General features: G+C 44.1%; 1 protein-coding gene across 1 annotated transcript in view; it reads right to left on the minus strand.

The window, feature by feature from the left end:
* Positions 1 to 1,999: 1,999 nt before the first annotated feature.
* LOC110205095 (piezo-type mechanosensitive ion channel component 2-like) overlaps positions 2,000 to 17,325 on the minus strand; it is a 60,385-nt gene continuing 45,059 nt past the window's right edge. Inside the window, 7 exon segments of the mRNA XM_078149162.1 lie at positions 2,000 to 2,075; positions 3,694 to 3,893; positions 4,174 to 4,212; positions 5,251 to 5,350; positions 13,406 to 13,575; positions 15,624 to 15,812; positions 17,023 to 17,170. Of these exon segments, the coding sequence (XP_078005288.1) occupies positions 2,000 to 2,075; positions 3,694 to 3,893; positions 4,174 to 4,212; positions 5,251 to 5,350; positions 13,406 to 13,575; positions 15,624 to 15,812; positions 17,023 to 17,170 (922 nt within the window).

The raw sequence follows: 17,325 nt of genomic DNA on the forward strand, positions 1-17,325 counted from the left end.
CTGTTTAGTTTCATTTCTCAACACAAACTCTAGTTACTGGTTTAGAGAGAATCTGTAGAGCAGATTACAAGATGTATGTTCATGGTAAAGTTTGCTAGAGGATGTAATTGGCTCATTTTGAGTTCTTACAGCTTTCCTCCTTTGGAGACTAGGTAGTTAAGATTACAGATATAAAAGAAAACAGCTGGGCCCAAAAGGTCCAGCTCAGTTAACTCTTTGAAGACTCAATAATCCTGCCAATATTAGTTAGTTCCTGCCAGAAGTTAATTCAAATCTGCTGTTTGAGGCTTCTTGCTGTGTCCCAAATCTGTCTGAGAAGCAGCATAAGAGAGAGTTTCCTCAACTTGAAGCCAGGAAGATCTGAGTTTGAATCCTGCCTACATACTATCTGTGTGAACCTGAACATCAGGAGAGGGCATGGTACAGTAGAAAGAGCTTTGGGATTTGGATCCAGAAGGCGGGTTCCAATCCCATTTCTGCCGCTTATTGCTTGTGACTCTTTTCAAGTCATTTAACATCTCCAGGCCTTGATTTCATCTGTAAATAAAGTACTAGATGGCTTCTAAGAGCTCTTCCAGCTCTGAATCTATGACCCTGTAATACTCTGAGCCTTAGTTTCCTCATCTATAAGAAGGGGATAATAACACCTAATACGCAGATTTCTTGTGAGGGTCAAACGAAAGGTAGGTAGATAAATAAAGACATTATCTATCTATCTGTAGCACTTAGCACACCTTAAATCCCCATGTAAATGTGAGCTGTTGATTATTTTGCCCCAGGGGGGGAAAAACCTGGGCCTCATTTGGACTTAGATGACACAGTCTTCAGTAATAAGGAGTTCCCTGTGCTTTTGGGAGCCATGGTCCTACTGCCAGCTAATCATGGAGCTACCTGAGGAAGGCCAGCAAAGGAGAGCTCAGTTTGGGTGTGGGGAGGCTGGCATTCCTTGGGAATAGCCTCTCTCTTTAGGGAGCTGAGACAGGCATGGGATTGCACCAATAGCCCTCTGCTAGATGCTGATGAATGCAAATCTGACCTGGCTCACTGAGGGAGGGAAGAGGAGAGGCCAGGCTTTCCTTTACTTCCTGAGATTTGAATGGCGGGCCTCTTCTTATATGTATCTTTTAAACAAGGAGTATGGTCACTGCGCAGCGTCCAGAATTGTATGTCCCTTCTGAAACTTTTGGTGTTGCCCTTTTCTGAGAGAGAAAAGTGACTCTTTCTTTGTTCGTCACAATTTATTGAACAACTGGTTTCTGAGTTGTACCATAATGTAGTTTAAAAAAAAGTTCCTGCCCCTTTTGGAGCTTACAGTCTAATTGAGCTAGCACCTACATGAGGAGTTAAATAACGGTACAGAAGATTTCAAGACCACCTAATTAGCTGCCATGCCCAAGAGTGGGGACCTGCAAGTCTGTGTCCCAGGAGAGGAGTGATTGCTGCCAGTGGCTGTGTGGTCTGTCAGACTGTCCAAGGCCATCCACTGGCACATGCAGCAACAGCCAGACTTTCCTCTGACAGCAAAAACCATTGAAAGACTTACACTCCTACACGTCACCGTCGCCTGCTGCCCATGTTAGTAACAGTGACAGCAGCAGAGGAGTGCTTTCCTTGCTTCAGCTTTGGCCGGGGCTACCTGCCAGCAGTACAGCAGGGCCACAGTGCTAGGCAGACTGCCGGGTGACCAGCCATGAGGGGTTTGTTCTTTGTGCACCGAGAGCTAGGCTTCAGCAGGGAACGCAGGTGGATATGGGGGAGGGTATCCACATGTGGTCTTGCATGATTGCCAGGACCCAGATAACTGATCCACAGGTTGCTGGGGAGGGGGCTGGGCCTCTCGGGTCCACTTGATCATGATCTCTGGGGAACAATACAAAAAGATGAGCTTGGAGAAGAGCTGCTTCTCCAGCTCAAGGTCACCCATTTCCCTGACCAGGAAAATGTCAGTGCAAAGCTTGAGGATGCGGTCCACATTGGGGAACTCCTCATACATGATGCATCAGGAGATGTCATTGAAGTGTTCCCGGATGAACTTAGCAATAACCATGACAGCAGACACGTACAGCCCAACAATACTGTGAGGGAGACAGGGAGAAAGCAAAAAAAGCCTTTACTATGTGACTGGGGACAATCTAGCTCATGTTATAATTATTTTATTTCAGCTCCCTCTGTTACAGCGATCTCTGTCCATCTATAACTTATAGTTTTAAAGGACTTGTCCACAAGTTTCAGAAGCAGGATTTTAACCCAGGTCTCTCCTGACTCCAAGTCCAACAGTACCACACAAACCTACTTCTTGAAATTGGGGGTGAGGGGTGGGGAGTGCTGACAAAAGATAACGAATTAGGCACAAAATTGGATAGAAAAAGGAATGTATTGCTTGCACTTGGGAAACTGCACAGTGCTTCCCATGGTCCCAAGCTACCCTGGTGTAACAACCTAACTTAACAACAAAGCCCGCAAATGTTCTGGTGAAGCTCTATGGTTGTGAATCTAGGAACACCACAATTTCTGAAGAATCAAAATGCAAGCAATCCAATTTTTTGTTTGTTTGTTTGTAAGGCAATTGGGGTTAAGTGACTTGTGCAGGGTCACACAGCTAGTAAGTGTCAAGTGTTTGGTCTGAGGCCGCATTTGAACTCAGGTCCTCCTGACTTCAGGGCCAATGCTGTATCCACTGTGCCACCTAGCTGCCCCCTATTTCTGATGACAAAAACACCCACCAAACCCTTTATACTTGCCACTGAGGCTAAATAGAGTTAAATTTTTGTGATCACTACTCATTTGTATTTTTGTCACATCCTTCTAAAAAGCCCATCTCTCATTTTTGCTCATGAAATCCTGGGGAAGGCAGAGGTGGAACTCTTCTTATTTTGTGGTTGGACATATTGAGGCCCCTGAGAAGTGTAATGATTTGCCCAAAGTCACCCAGCAGGTGAGTAGAATAGCCAGGCTTGGGGTTGGGGTTCTTTCCACTCGATGACAATGAACACTTGGATATCAGCCTTCGGCTCATCTTCGTTTATATTTGTGTTCATTGTCTGGTGCTCCCTAGGTACTCAAAGTTTGTAGATACATTTTGGGACATACTTTTTTTTTTTCCTGTTCAGACCTGTGATTTCTCTGGAGTAGGAAAATTCCTCAGTGAGTAATCTCTCAATGCAGGTCAAGACTTTCTCTGCAACTCCTGGCCTTAGGAAGTTATGTAGGAGAGCACTAAAGTGACCTGCCCAGGGTCACTCAGCCAATATATGTGAGAGGAAGGATTTGAACCAAGGTCTTCCCATCAGTAAACATTTTTAGCAGTGCCCTTAGGGAATGTGCATGAATATAGAGGCTCATCATAAAGCTCCATATACTTTCAAACTTTGATAACTTGAAGTTCTAAGGATCAGAGACTTGAGTTCTTCTCCTGGTTTTTCCTTTGTGTGACTAGAAAAGTCAGTGCCTTTCTCTAGGCCATTTCCCCCCATCTATAAAATGGATAAAACTGGGCTCAATCCCATAGGGCTGACACTGGTTTTTGGTTTGTTCTAGCTTCAGAACTACCACCAGCCTTATAAGCACTGCTGGGCCCTTCTGTGGCATCCTAAAGACAACCTGGGCCCTTTCCAAACAGGGGGGAGCTCCCCCAGGAGATAACTTGATTTCTTACCCATATCCTGCAAGGAAGCCCAGGCTCTGGGGGCTGACTTTGTCACTGTAGATAATGGTCTCGAGGTCCCAACTGCAGCCTCGGTTCTTTGCACAGCTGGATCTCCACTCTTGGATAACCTACCACTCAGTGGTCCCGGAGCCTGAGGATGAGGCATTGGCCTCCAGCTGCTACAGCTGGATGGTGATGTTTCATTAGAAAGCCAGCTTGTCGATGTCCTGGGGTTTTTCAGAATGGACTGAAAGAAAAGGGAACCACCAAAGATTCACTCCAAGGCGGACCAACAGCCTCTCCTCACTGAGAGGAAGTCAATCTCAGGATTTTCTTCAGGCTTGGATGAGAATGGAGGCATTGTCCTTGACTTAACGCCAGTTGCCTCCTCCCACCCCAAAACAAAAGTTCTAAGGTAGGAGTTGCAGTGTGGCCTAATAACTAGAGAGCTGTCTGCAGAGTTGGGAAAATCTAGGTTCAGATCCTGCCTGTGCCACATACTAGCTATGTGACCTTGGGTAACTCACCCTCTCAGTGGCCTTGTCTGTAAGACTCAGTGCCTGAGACTAAAAATTGAAAAAAGGTACCACTTTGCAATTAGTAAACAGGTTTCCTTCTAGGTCTCTTTTTTAAAAAGTCAAAAGCTACTGATGACATTGAGGTGATGGACACGATATAGAATGAGATGTGTGGTTTTGGACCGAGCCAGTACAGGAATTTGTTTTGTTTAATTATACAAATTATGCAAAGATTTTTTTTTCCTTTGGGGTGGGGGAAAAGGAGGGAGAGTAGAGAGAGAAATACAGTTCTCAAGAAACAAAAAATGAGAAGAGGAGAGAAGGAATCCCAGACAAGAAAAGCTTTGAAACTTGTATATTGAATGTATAATATACTTAAAAAGAAAGGCAAGCTGTGCACAACAGGGATTCACTGTTTCTTGTAGTCTTGCTCTACGTTATATGTGGAAATACTCAATTGTTTGGTTCAAAAAAAATGTTAAGGAAAAAAAAAAGAGTTCAAGGCAGCATGCAGAGGTAGGGCATTGTTTTGGCTTTGGTTTATAAATCTCCTAAGGCCTCTCTGCTGCCTCCCAGAGCATCAGAATCAGCAATGCAAGCAGGGCCAACATCAAAGAATCATTGACTTAGATTTGAAAAGGATCTTAGAAGCCATCTAGTTCAGGACTCTTATTTTACAAAGGAATAAACAGAGGCCTATAGTAGTAAAGTGACTTACCTAAGATCACATGAAAAGTGAAAGAGCCAGGATTCACCCCAGGTCTTTAAATCCTAATCCCGTGTTCTTTTTACTACTCTTCATGAAGACCTCAAAGAATTAGCAGTCCAGTTCTCTGACCTCCCAACACCTCTTCCACCCATTCTATTCTCTACCCTTCAAGATTGCAGTCATTTTATGTGCCAAAGCAAATCATTCCTTCTACTTTAAGCAAAGTGTCTTCCTCAGCTGGGAGGAATCAACAGTGTGGCCAGGTTCAGTTAGGGTGAGGGCTCAGTTGGTTCAAAAGCATACTAAAAGGTCCATAGGAAAAGAGGCCTCTTAGTGTAAGTAAGAACAACAGGTCTGGGGCCATATGTGAAGCTGACCGTTGGCCTGAATGCCTTCCCAGCTTCCAGCCGGTGAGCAATCTTAGCTTCTGTTCCAGCTGTTGTCCTCAAAGCTTTGGGGATCAGACCAGGAAGAGTTCTTCAATAGAAGAGAAAGAAAAAAATTAACTCATTATTTTGTTTTACTTTTTATCATGATCACAACATAAAATATGCTGGTAAGCTGATGGTGATACTGTTGGCTACTTAAAGCAATGAAATTATTTCTAAAGCTTTCTTAAATCTCAATCCCCAATACACCCTCCCCCACATACTTTTAAACATCAGTTTAAGAGTAACCAGGGATTCTTTAATTTAGAAGCCAAGAGTTTGGTGACTGGATTCATTCTTTTCCATGTAATGAGATGGAAGGCTTCTGGAATTTGATTGCCTGGATTTTGATGTGCTAGGAAGGCCAGAAGCCACCTGGATCAATCCTGAAACCTGACTGAGGTGTCTGTCTTATGCAGGAAGCCCAGCTCCAACAGAGTGGCTCTAGTTCTGAAGCTGTAAAACTGAAAGTAGGAAGGGGCTGGGTTATGAAGAGCTTTAAATGCCCAACAGGTGAAATAGAAACACTGCAGTTTGTTGAGTAGGGGAGAATGAAATCATCAGCTCTCTCTAGGAAACTCACTTTGGCAGCCAGGTAGAAGATAGACTGGAGTGGGGAGAGAGTAGGGGTCAGGAGACCAATTAGAAGGTGATTGCAACAGTCTAGATGTGAGGCAATGGGAGCCAGAAATAGGGTGGTGGTTGTGTGATTGGAGAGAAGGAATGCATATGAGATATTGTGGAGGTGGAAATCAAAAGATTTGGTTATGGATTTTATATGTGGGATGAATGAAAGTGAGGAGCTGAGGATAACACCAAGATTATAGGCTAGGGTGACTGGGAGGATAGTCATGCTCACAACGATGATAGGAAAGTTTGGAAGAGGGGAGGATATGGGGGAAAGATAATGCATTCTATTTTGTTTTAAGTTTGGGATGCCTATGTGACATCCAGTTTGAGATGTTCAAAAGGCAGGTGGTAATGTTAGATAACTCAGGACTGAGAGAGAGAGTGGGGTTGGATATGTAGATCTGGAAATCATCTGAAAACAGAATCCATGAGGCCAATGAGATCTCCAAGTATAGAGTGAAAAGAGAGGTCCAGGACAAAGTCTTAGGGAAGAGCCACAGGTTGCATTGGGTGTGACACTGATGAACAATGAACCAAGGAGATTAAAAAGGAACATTTGAACAGATAGAGGAACCAGGAGAGACAAGTGTCATGAAACCCTAGAAAGGAGAGAGGATGGTGTCAAAGGCTGCATAGAGATCAAGAAGGATAAAGACTGAGAAAAGGCCATTAGATTTGGCAATAAAGAAATCATTAGTAATTTAGAAAGGGCAGCTTCAGTTGAATAGGTCTGAAGCTAGATTCCAGAGAGTTTAGAAGAGAGAGTAGAGAAAGTAGAAGTACCTAGTATAGATGACTTTCTCAAGGAGTTTAATTGAGAAGGGGAGGAGAGATAGGATGATAACTAACAGGAATGGTCAGATCAAATGAAGGTTTGGTTTTTTTTTTAAGGATGGGGAAGATATGGGCATGTTTGTAGGCAGCAAGGAAAAGCCAATACATAGAGACTGAAGATAAGAGAGTGAATGGGGTCGTTCTGCTGGAGAAGTTAAAAGGAGATAGGATCAAAGGCTCATATAGAACAGTTGACCTTGGCAAGGAAAAGGGCCACTTCTTGATCCAAGACTGGATTGAAGGAGGAGATTGTGGAAGAGGATGGCTGAGTGATGACAGATGTAGGGAGTGGGGAGGTAGGGGGGAGGAGAAGGGGAGAAGTTCTTGGGGAACGACTTCCATTTTTCTTTTTCAGGGAAATATGGGGCAAAGTCTTCAGCAAAGAGGGTGGGGGGAGGGACTGCTATAGGAGGCTTGAGAGGAGATGAGAAGATTTGGAACTGCCATGGTAGAGAGTGAGATAGCAAATTAATTAGGGATGAGTAGAATGATTGTCTTGCTTAGTGAGGACTCAGTTGAGATTAGATAACATAAATGTGTAGTTGGACCCATTCATCTTGATTTCCCCCATTCCAGGATGGGAATAGGTCCAAAACAGGTGGATAGGGGGAGTAATTCTGGGGTGGGATTTGGCAAGGTGTGATTGGCAATAGAACAAAATGATAAGAGATTTGAGAGTATTATAGAATTGCGTTGGTTAACCTAGGAGTTGAGATAAGGAAGGAAGGGGAGTGTAGCCAACGTAAGGGTAATGGCCTGGGAAAGAATTGAGGAGTGGAGGGAATAAAGGTCCCAGTGAGTACAAAGAACAAATTTAGGGGTCACAGGGTATAGGCAAAGATAGAATGATAAAAGATTGTGATCAGATAAAGGAATCCTGGGGTAAGTGAATGTGGAAGATAACACATACCCATGGGTGATGGCAAGATCAAGGGAATGACCATTTCTTTATGTAGCTGAGGTGAAGTCAAGGAGTAGGTCACAAGAACTGAGCAGACTGAGGAACTAGGAAGTGAGGGCATTTGGAAGATGAGAGCAGGATAGAGAGAGGAAAGACTTTGAGCCAGGTACTGAACTCATTAAGGAAGGAAGGGAAATGCCCTAGGAAGCAGTGTTAAAGGTTAGAGAGAAGGACATTAAGAAAGGTTCATAATTAGATCATTCAAGGTCATCCCTCAAGGTCCATCCTTGTAGCAGGTGGTAATGTGTTCTTGGAGACCTCCTCACAGGTAAGATTCCTGGAAACTATTAGGGGAGGGTGAAGAGGGGAGTTCTTGAGCAGTGGGGATGATTTTGCCACAAACCATGCTCACCTTCACATGGGACCCTTGTGAAATATTTGCGTTTTCCTTGTAACAACCCTGTAAGATTAGTGGTGCTGGTATTACGATTATTTTATGAGGGATGGCTGCTGTGCTTTGCAAATGAAAGGGGAGTAAATGGGAGAACAGAAGTAAATTGTTTTAAATGGTGGTAGAATAGAACAATGCCAGAGGCTGGAGTCTTCAGAGGGTAGAGAAAGAGACCCTAGGTTCAGAAAGGCCCATGTCTTCTAGTCCCAAGGATGTCCTGGAAAAAAGAGAAGTGGGCACATCTACTAGAATCACCAAGTCTCACAGTTGTAAAGGCCCACAGAGGCCAGCTTGATCAAACCATACCTAAATGAATGCCCTCTGCAACATTCCTAACAAGCAGTCATCCAGCCTTTTCCACTTTGATGCTTCTAGTCATTGGGAACCCACAATTCACTTTGGGACAGCTCTGATTACTAATATGGCCCAAACCTGCATCCCTGCTACTTTTCCCCATTGCACCTAATCTTAAATCCTAGCAATAGTAGCTGCCCCACTGGGGACCCAACTGGCCAGTTCCAGTCAAGCAATGCAGCTCCTTCCTTCTCTTCCCTTCCCTTCCGTCCCCTCCCTCCCTCCTTTCCTTCCTTCCTTCCTTCCTTCCTTCCTTCCTTCCTTCCTTCCTTCCTTCCTTCCTTCCTTCCTTCCTTCCTTCCTTCCTTCCTTCCTTCCTTCCTTCCTTCCTCTCTTTCCATGCACATAGGGAATCATACCCTTACCTGATGGTGCTCTGCCTAAAGGAATATAAATTTTGATCACTGCAACCTAGCAAGATATCTTGGAGTTTACAGGCTAGATTTCTTTTTGAAGGACCATGCCTTAAACCCAAATCCCTCTGGCTCTCATTGATTGGCCAACAATGGTCCCAGCCCAAGCTCACTTGGTCATTGTTTGGATTGAGATGGCTCAGAATGAGTGTAAATAGCAGTTATTTCAGTTTTGGCCAGAAACCTTGAGGACCTTCCCCTCCCAAATTGATTTTATTATTATTATTTTTTTAACTAGGTAAAAGAGGCCATTTTATTTGCCTCATTTTTACCTAGCCTTAATCACTGAATGGGCATTGCCTCAGACAAACTGAGACCTGGGAAAGACCTGAGCTCAAAAAGGCCAAGGCCTCCCACTGCCTCAATGCCATTTCCAGTCATCCTGATCTCTATCTTGCCACTGGACCCAGATGGTTCTGGAGGAGAAAGTGAGGCTGGTGACTTTGCACAGCCTGCCTCACTTAAATCCAATTCATTTGGAAGTCATGACATCTCCTTCCTGATGTCATTGGTTTTCTTTGAGAATGAAGGACAAACAGCAAACAACAAATCCTAAATAGAAATCTGACTTTGACCTTACTCTGTATCAGAAGACATGGAATTAGTATCATTAAGGGGAAAGGTGATGGAAATTCAAAAAATAACTTTTGCTTTCTGTAGCCCCCACATTTATTCCGTTATGCTCAGCAGAAAGCAGGCCACAGCTTAAAGGAGCTACAAAAAGAGTTTGGAAATACCTACATGGGCTCATTCCTGATGTGGGTAAGCATTTAGACAATTTGATCTCTCATTTCCTTATCTTTGTAACACACGGTGTACTTGCCGGATGCTTCAACATTCTTGACTATAGAGACATTCCTGAAAGGGGAGGATGAAGTTCAGTGAGGAATGCTGAGCTAGCCCCAGCTAAAGTCCAGAGGGTGGAAAGGGCTGCTTCCTGCACGCGCCCCCCCCCCCCCAAGCTCTGACTCAAATTTTGCTTCCAGCCTCCTGGCCCCAGCTGCTACAACCAGGCAACTGAAGGGAAATGAAATCTTAATTACTTCTAGCCTCAAAACATGAGCTGCTCTAGCCCAGGCACATCCTTGGGGACACCCCACCCAAGCTACCTCAGCACACGTGAGCCAGAGGAGATGGGGATTGGCCACAGAGAAAGGACTATGCTGAAGGAAACTTGTTTTCTTCCCCATTCTGTACTTCTCTCAGTCCCTCTAGGATCATAGATAGGATTAGAGTTGGAAGGGGCTTTATGGATCATCTTGTTTAAATATACCACTCCCCCTTACTTCACACATGGAGAAACTGAGGTGAGGGGTGGGATGGGGTGGGGAAGGACTTGCCAAAGATCTCATAAACATAAAGTAACAGGGCTGAGAATTGAACTGAGGTCCTTTGACATTACCCCTAAAATTCTATGCAGGATAGAGGTAACTGCTTCTGAATAAATTAAATAGGCATACTGATTAAAGCATAGGCATGCTGCTTACGAGACCTGGATTCAAATTTCAGCTCTGCCACAGTTGTGTGACCTTGAGCAAGTCATTTCTCCTCCATGGTCTTCAGTTTCCGGTGTGTAAAGTGAGAGGATTGGACTAGAACCTCTGTGAGGTTCTTCTTAGCCCTAAAATCTCACGGTCCTGAGACTCCCTCTGCAGCTGTTCAGCCATGAATGGACAGACAGGCAAGGATAAGACGATAGGTGAAAAGAGCAGAGCACTGCACCAGAGAGGAGAAAGGGCATTTTTAAAAAGTGTTCTGCAGGCACCAGAGGGGCCATGGGGTGTGGTAATTACCCCACAACAATCTGCTGCTCAATAAGGCCTCTCTCAAGGACAAAATAGAAAAAGTACAGTTTTTCCCAACTGATCTTCCCTTAAAAAACATTTTTGGAAGGTTCAGGAGAACAAATTTCAAAGCCCCTTTCTATGCTTTCCTAAAAATTTAGGGAAGGAGGGAGAGAATTTGGAACTCAAAAATTAAAAAAAAACCAACAAATATTTTAAATTGTTTTTATATGTAATTGGGAAAAATAAAATATAAAAACTTTTTTAAAATTTGGAGGTTTTTTATTTTGTTTTGTTACATTTTTTTATGGAGTAAGTAAATGTTTTCTGTGTGAAGAAACTTTAAGGGATGAGAGCAGGAGAAACACCAGGAAGTTATTCCTCTCTCCTGCCTGTCAGCCTGGGCATCCATGAGACAAAGGAAGCCTGGGGTTCCTTCTGTGGCTGGGGGATAACACAATCATTTTTCTCCATTCAGTCTTCACAACTAGGGCTAGAAATAAAACAGATGCTATCTAGGTGCCATGGGAGTCCCCTGGCCTCCCACCAGCAGAGTGCATCCTCCAAGCAGTGGGGTCCAAACAGTGAGTTTGGACCAAGCTGTTCATAGCAGGAACTTGTGAGACATGTGCACTTTGCTTAGAACAGTTCTGTGAGCTTAGTCATGCAAAGATCATTATTACCATTTTTGCAGATGAGGAAACAGAGAAGTGATATGACTTGCCCAGGGTCATAAGCCTCTCCCTCAGAACTGGAAGGCTTATAATCAGTGACTCCCAACTCTTTGGGTAGGTTTGTGTTAACTCTCTCCTTATGTTTCTTCATCAGAGATGCAAACCAGTTGGTGCAGACATGGGGAAGATCATGCTGCGTGTGACCAGGAGCAGGATAACACACGCCAGGGGTGAACCTTCCATCAAAAGGCCACACTTGAGGACCTAGAAGGCCATACGTGGCCTTAAGGCCGAAGGTTCCCCACCCATGGCATACACACATAAAGAATACTTTTCCCTTCCCAACAGGTAATGGGGCCATATTAACTCTTGACTCCACAGTTCCAAAGGAACAGTTCAAGTTCTCTGACACGACAGAGTGTTTAAATCGTGAAAGTTGTGATGTGTGGGACCCATTTTAGGAGGCAGCATGGTAGAGAGAGGAAAGGGCACTGTCACAGAGTTGGAAGACCACGCTTTGAGTACTGCCACTTCGGCCTGGCTGACTCACCCCTCTGGGTCTCAGTCTCCACTGTACAATAAGAAGATGGTCTAGTTGATCCCTGAGTGCCCTTCTCACTAACCTTCTGTGGTTCAGAAACTTAGGAACTGCTGATTGGGTTTGAATCCTCCCTCCTACACTAGCTGTGTGACCCTGGGCAAGTCACTTCACCTTGCTGAGCGTCAGCGTCTTCATCTATAAGATGGGACACTAATGGTGCTTCACTGCATTGAGCTGTGAGAATGAAATTGTATAATTACATAAGGCACCTTATAAATCTTAATATATCTATATATATAGATGTGAATTATTATAATAATAATTATTATTATGCACAGCCCTAAACTACAAATTTAGTCAGAAAAAGAAATAGTGTGGTGGAGTAGATAGAGTCAGTGCTGGACTTGCAAACCACAGTGTTGTTGCTATTGCTCAGTCACGTCTGACTCTTCGTGACCCCACTTGGGCTTTCTTGGCAGACGTACTGGAGTGGTTTGCCATTTCCTTCTCCAGCTCTTTTTATAGATGAGGAAACTGAGGCAAACAGGGTAAAGTGACTTGTCCAGGGTCACACAGCTAGTAAATGTCTGAGGCCAGATTCAAATTCAGATCTTCCTCACTTCGGGCCCAGAACTGTATCCACAGCACCACCTTGCTGCCTCACAAACCAGAAGACCTGAGTTCAAATCCCTTCTTTGACATGAGCTAAGTGACCTTGGGTAAGTAATTTAGCCTCTTTGGGTCTCAGTTTCATTATCCATAAAATGAAGAGTTAGACCCAGAGATGTCTAAGGATCTCTTCTACCTCAAAATCTTTGATCCAATGAACCCTCTTTCTCCTTTGTATGTGACGATTGCCAGGATGTGTTAAGTCATCCCCGCTACTGAGGGAGTGGCTCAAAGCATACATCCAGCTGTGTGCATGGTACTAATTGTGTATGGGTTCATGTGTGAAGTGTAATTATTCAGAAGGTATAATGGAAAAAGCACTGGACTTGGAGAGGAGGTCTTAACCTCTCATTCTGGTGTTCTCCTTATTGAGCAAGTCACCCTCCCTGGTCTTAGGTCTCCTCATCTGTAAAATTAAGGGGTGGGACTGGATGACCTTTATGGTCCCACCCAACTTTAAAACCCTCTGATCTTATTGGCTCCCTAGGCAGACATGTTGTTTGTATAAAGCCCAAGCTGTAAGGACAGAGTGAAGAAAAATGATCGTGTACAAGCATCCAACCCAACCCAGGCACCTGTCTGGTGGTTTAACTGCAGCCTTGTTCCTCCTCAGGAGTCCCCGATGCTTCCTGTCGCTATCCACCTCTGGGAGAAAAGTGGCCTGAATGCTTCCTGACCATGACTTCTAGGTCAATGAGCAACTAAAGAATGAATCAAAACTACATTTATTAAGGACATTCCTCTGTGCAGTACCCTATAAGAGACTGAAATCCCCACTGAAGATCCTGAAATGTCTGCCTGCAGGTGCTCAGACATGCAGGAAGTGTCCTGGGTGAGACAGATCCCTGGTTACCTCTGAATGGTCCACACCAAGGTGACATAGTCAGCCGTGGCAGTGGAGAGCTCGGTGATCATGGCTGCCTGGTTGGCAGGGCTGATGTTCCAGAGGAGGCTGGCATGACTTTTGATCTTTGCCACAGTGATATCCTCTGCATGATAGTTTGATATGAACTGCATGGCAGCCTGGGAGGCAGGGAGGGGAGGAAAGGAAAAGGGAGTGGGGAATGTGAACTGCTTAATCCCAGGACATGAGCCCTAGACCACAAAGACCATCCAGGTAAGACGTTCCTCAACAGGGGTTTGTGAAGTTTTTTCTCATATTTTGATAATGATTGAAACCAATAAACTTGGTTTCCTTTGTGATCCTATTTATTTTATCTTATGCATTTAAAGATATTATTCTAAGAAAGGCTCCAAAGGCTTCATCAGACTTACAGAGGGGCCTATGATGCAAAACCAAAACTGGTTAAGAACCCCTGCTCTAAATCAAGCCTCTCATTATACAGAGGCAGATAGGTGGCATGGTGGATAGATTGTTGGACGTGCAGTCAGCAAGACCTGAGTTTGAATCCTGCCTCAGACATTTAACTAGCTGTGTGACCCTGGGTAAGTCACTTAACCTCTCTCAGGTTTAAATTTCTTCATCTGTAAAATTTGAGATAATAATAGCTCCTCCCTAACAAGGCTGTTGTGAGGATCAAATGAGGTAATGAATTAGCTGGTAAACCTTCAAGGCATATATAAATGTTAGAGATGATGATGCTGATGATATAACTGAGGTCCAAAGAACAGAAGAAACTTTGCCCAAGGTCACCTAGCAAGTTAATGGCAAGGATGATAATAGAACCCAAATCCCTTGGCTTCTAGCCCAGGGATCTTTCCATCATGCCACATGAAGAATGAAAGAAAAAAAATCAAAACACAAAAGTGTTCTAATCTGAAAATACAAGGTCTCCTTTAAGGGCCTTCCAAGAGAATATACAAAATCCTGAGGGACCTTCTTGGTGCTTGGCTAGGCAGGTACCCTCCCCCCACTAGGTGAGCTAAGATAAGGGAGAAAAGAACAATGGAAGGAGCATGAAATCTTCATGAGCAGATGATGTCTTGGTGCTTTGATAGACACTTACTGGATGGAAAGCATACTGAGCTGTCAGGTTGTCAAATGCTTTCTGAGAGAACGGGATAAGAACTCATGGTAAAAAGGGTCTAGGAAAAAAGGGAAAAGAAAATGACACTGAAGTACATCCATTGGGCAATGGTCATTCATTAAATGAGGACCTGTATGCCAGGTGTTCGAAAAGTTTCAGTGTACTTTTAAGTTGCAGTAGCTATTAAATAGCTTTAATATTGGTATTTAATATTAAGGTTTAATAGTTCTGAAAAGCTTTAGTACCAATTAGCATATTTTTAGTAGCTATTAAAGCTTAAAACCACACCAGAACTTTGAGGACACTGTGTATACTAAGTATCTACTTATTGTGTATCTATATAGCTTCGGACTACTCACACTGTGGAGACATAAGGAACCTACTAGTGCCTTGGGGGAGTCAAGAGTCACAGAGGAGACAAGACACACACACAAATGTTAACAGAAAAAGATATACCAATAATAAATTACATTTCTATCATGCCTTAAGTTTACAGCATGCTTTCTTCACAACAACCTGGCAAGGTAATGCCAGCATGACTATCCTCATTTTTGAATAAGCATACTGAAGGCTGAGGCAGTTATGTGATTTACTCAGAGTCCCTAGAGCTATGACATGCTGGAATGTGGCCTAGAAGCCAGTTCTTCTGACTCCAATACTCACTTGATTTCCACTACACCATGCTGTCTTTTTCTATGCCTTTGGACATGAATAGGTGCTAAATTGTGTGGTACAAATCATAGGTAGTGAGAGAAGAGTGTGCTGGAGTGTCAGTGTGTGCTGGAGTAGTCAGAGATAAATATGGGTCCCAAAGGATGGTTAGTATTAGGAGAGGCAGTAAGGATGGTGAAGGAATTCTAAGCATAGAAGATGGATGGCATAAGCAAAGACTCCAAGGCTATACTGGACCTACTGTATGCAGGAGCGCAGTGAGAAGACACACTTGGTTGGAATAGAGGGTTTGATTTACAGAAGGGTTAGGAAAGATTGGCTGGAGACAAATAATGGAGATCCATGAAAGTCAATCTAAATCCCATTCTCCCACTGCTACCATTTTCCTTGCTCCTCTTCCCATTTCCTTACCTCATAACCACTGATGGAAATTTTGATGGAGACATCCAGGGGCTGGTTGGTCACTCCCCCCACTGACTTCAGCAGAGACATGAAAGCCAGTGGAAACCACATGAGGAAAACTAGAGCCAAAGTAATAACACCTCCCTGTCCGTATTTCACAATCTTGTTCTGCTGCTGCCCTGGTAGATGGGGGTATCTCTACAGAGAAGAAGGGTGGCCGAGGGGGAATAGAGAGAAAGGGAAGAACATGGTTACACCAGCTAGGGAGATGAAGGCCTGCTCTCCTTGGGCTGGACAAAAGCAGGTTGGAAATGGAAGGAATAGCTGAAGATAGTTTAAAATGGTGGGGGGAGGAAGGGTGTGAAATGAAAGAAGGTTGATCCAGGGACCCCATAACCCTGAACTCCATGAGGCCAGGAAAAATAATCATGCCCAGGGCTGAGACCTAGTTAGGTCCAAGTTGAGAGCAATGGCTATTGGTTAAGTGTGGAAGGATTTAGGCTGAGCTGTCAATCCTTTAAACAGAATATTAAGCAGAGGTCTCAGTGACAGGGATGGGAGGGGCTCAATGCCAGTGTTGAGGAATAAAGGATGAGGGGAAGGGAAGGGTGTCATTTCAGGATCACAGAACTCATAGCTGGAAGGAACCTTGGAGATCATCAGATCTAACCCACTTCATTTTACAAATAAAGAAAGTGAGGCAAGAGGGAAGATGTGCTTTACTCAACATCTCAAAGAAGGTATCTTTCAAACAAGTAATCCATTACTCTTACCACTCTCCGACAGTACTTCTCTACCCCTCCTTGATGGACAGCAGCTGATGGGAATGGGTGGAATTTACAGAATGACAACCAGCCTGGTCAGTAACCAGACCATTCCATATCAAGCTCTGCTATGATCCAGAGAAGCAGCCATCCATGTTACATGAGGCAATTGCTATGAGGCAGCTAAGTGGTGCAGTGGATAAAGTGTTGGCCCTTGAGTCAGGAGGACCTGAACTCAAATCCAGACTCAGATGCTTACTGGCTGTGTGGCCCTGGACAAGTCACTTAACCCTGTTTGCCCTCAGTTTCCTCATCTGTAAAATGAGAAGGAAAGAGAAGGAAATGGCAAACTACTCCAGTAGCTTTGCAAAGAGAATTCCAAGTGGGGTCACAAAGAGTCAGACATGACTAATCAACCAAAAACAAAAAAGTTAGCAGCTTGGTGGCTCAGTGGATAAAGCATTGGGCCTGGATTCAGGAAGACCTGGGTTCAAATTCAGCCTCAGACACTTACTAGCTGTGTGACCCTGGGCAAGTCACTTAACCCCTGTTTGTCTTAATTCACTGGAAAAGGAAATGGCAAACCACTTTGCCAAGAAAACCCCATATGGGCTCACAAAGAGTCAATTAACATGATCACAAACCTTCTCAGATTCCCTCCAGCATTTCATGATGAAAATACTGGCATACAGGTCCTCCAGGCAGATCCAACTAGACAGGCTGAGGGCAGTGTCAGTCCATATCCAGTCCACAACCGTTCTTAGCTCCAAAAGGAAAGGCACGATTCGAAAACTGGAAGAGGGAACAAAATCCAGGGATATTTGCTCCATTATCTGCCATCTCACCCCTCAAAGTCCCAAAGCCTGAACTCTCATCCAGGACTTAAAGGGAGGAGGGTTGTCACTCCTAGAGCAGATATCGGTCCCCATTGCAGGTGTTTCTGAACC

Source organism: Phascolarctos cinereus, unplaced genomic scaffold (genome assembly GCF_003287225.1).
Source record: "Phascolarctos cinereus isolate Bilbo 61053 unplaced genomic scaffold, phaCin_HiC Scaffold_2;HRSCAF=192, whole genome shotgun sequence".
NCBI classification, from domain to species: domain Eukaryota; kingdom Metazoa; phylum Chordata; class Mammalia; order Diprotodontia; family Phascolarctidae; genus Phascolarctos; species Phascolarctos cinereus.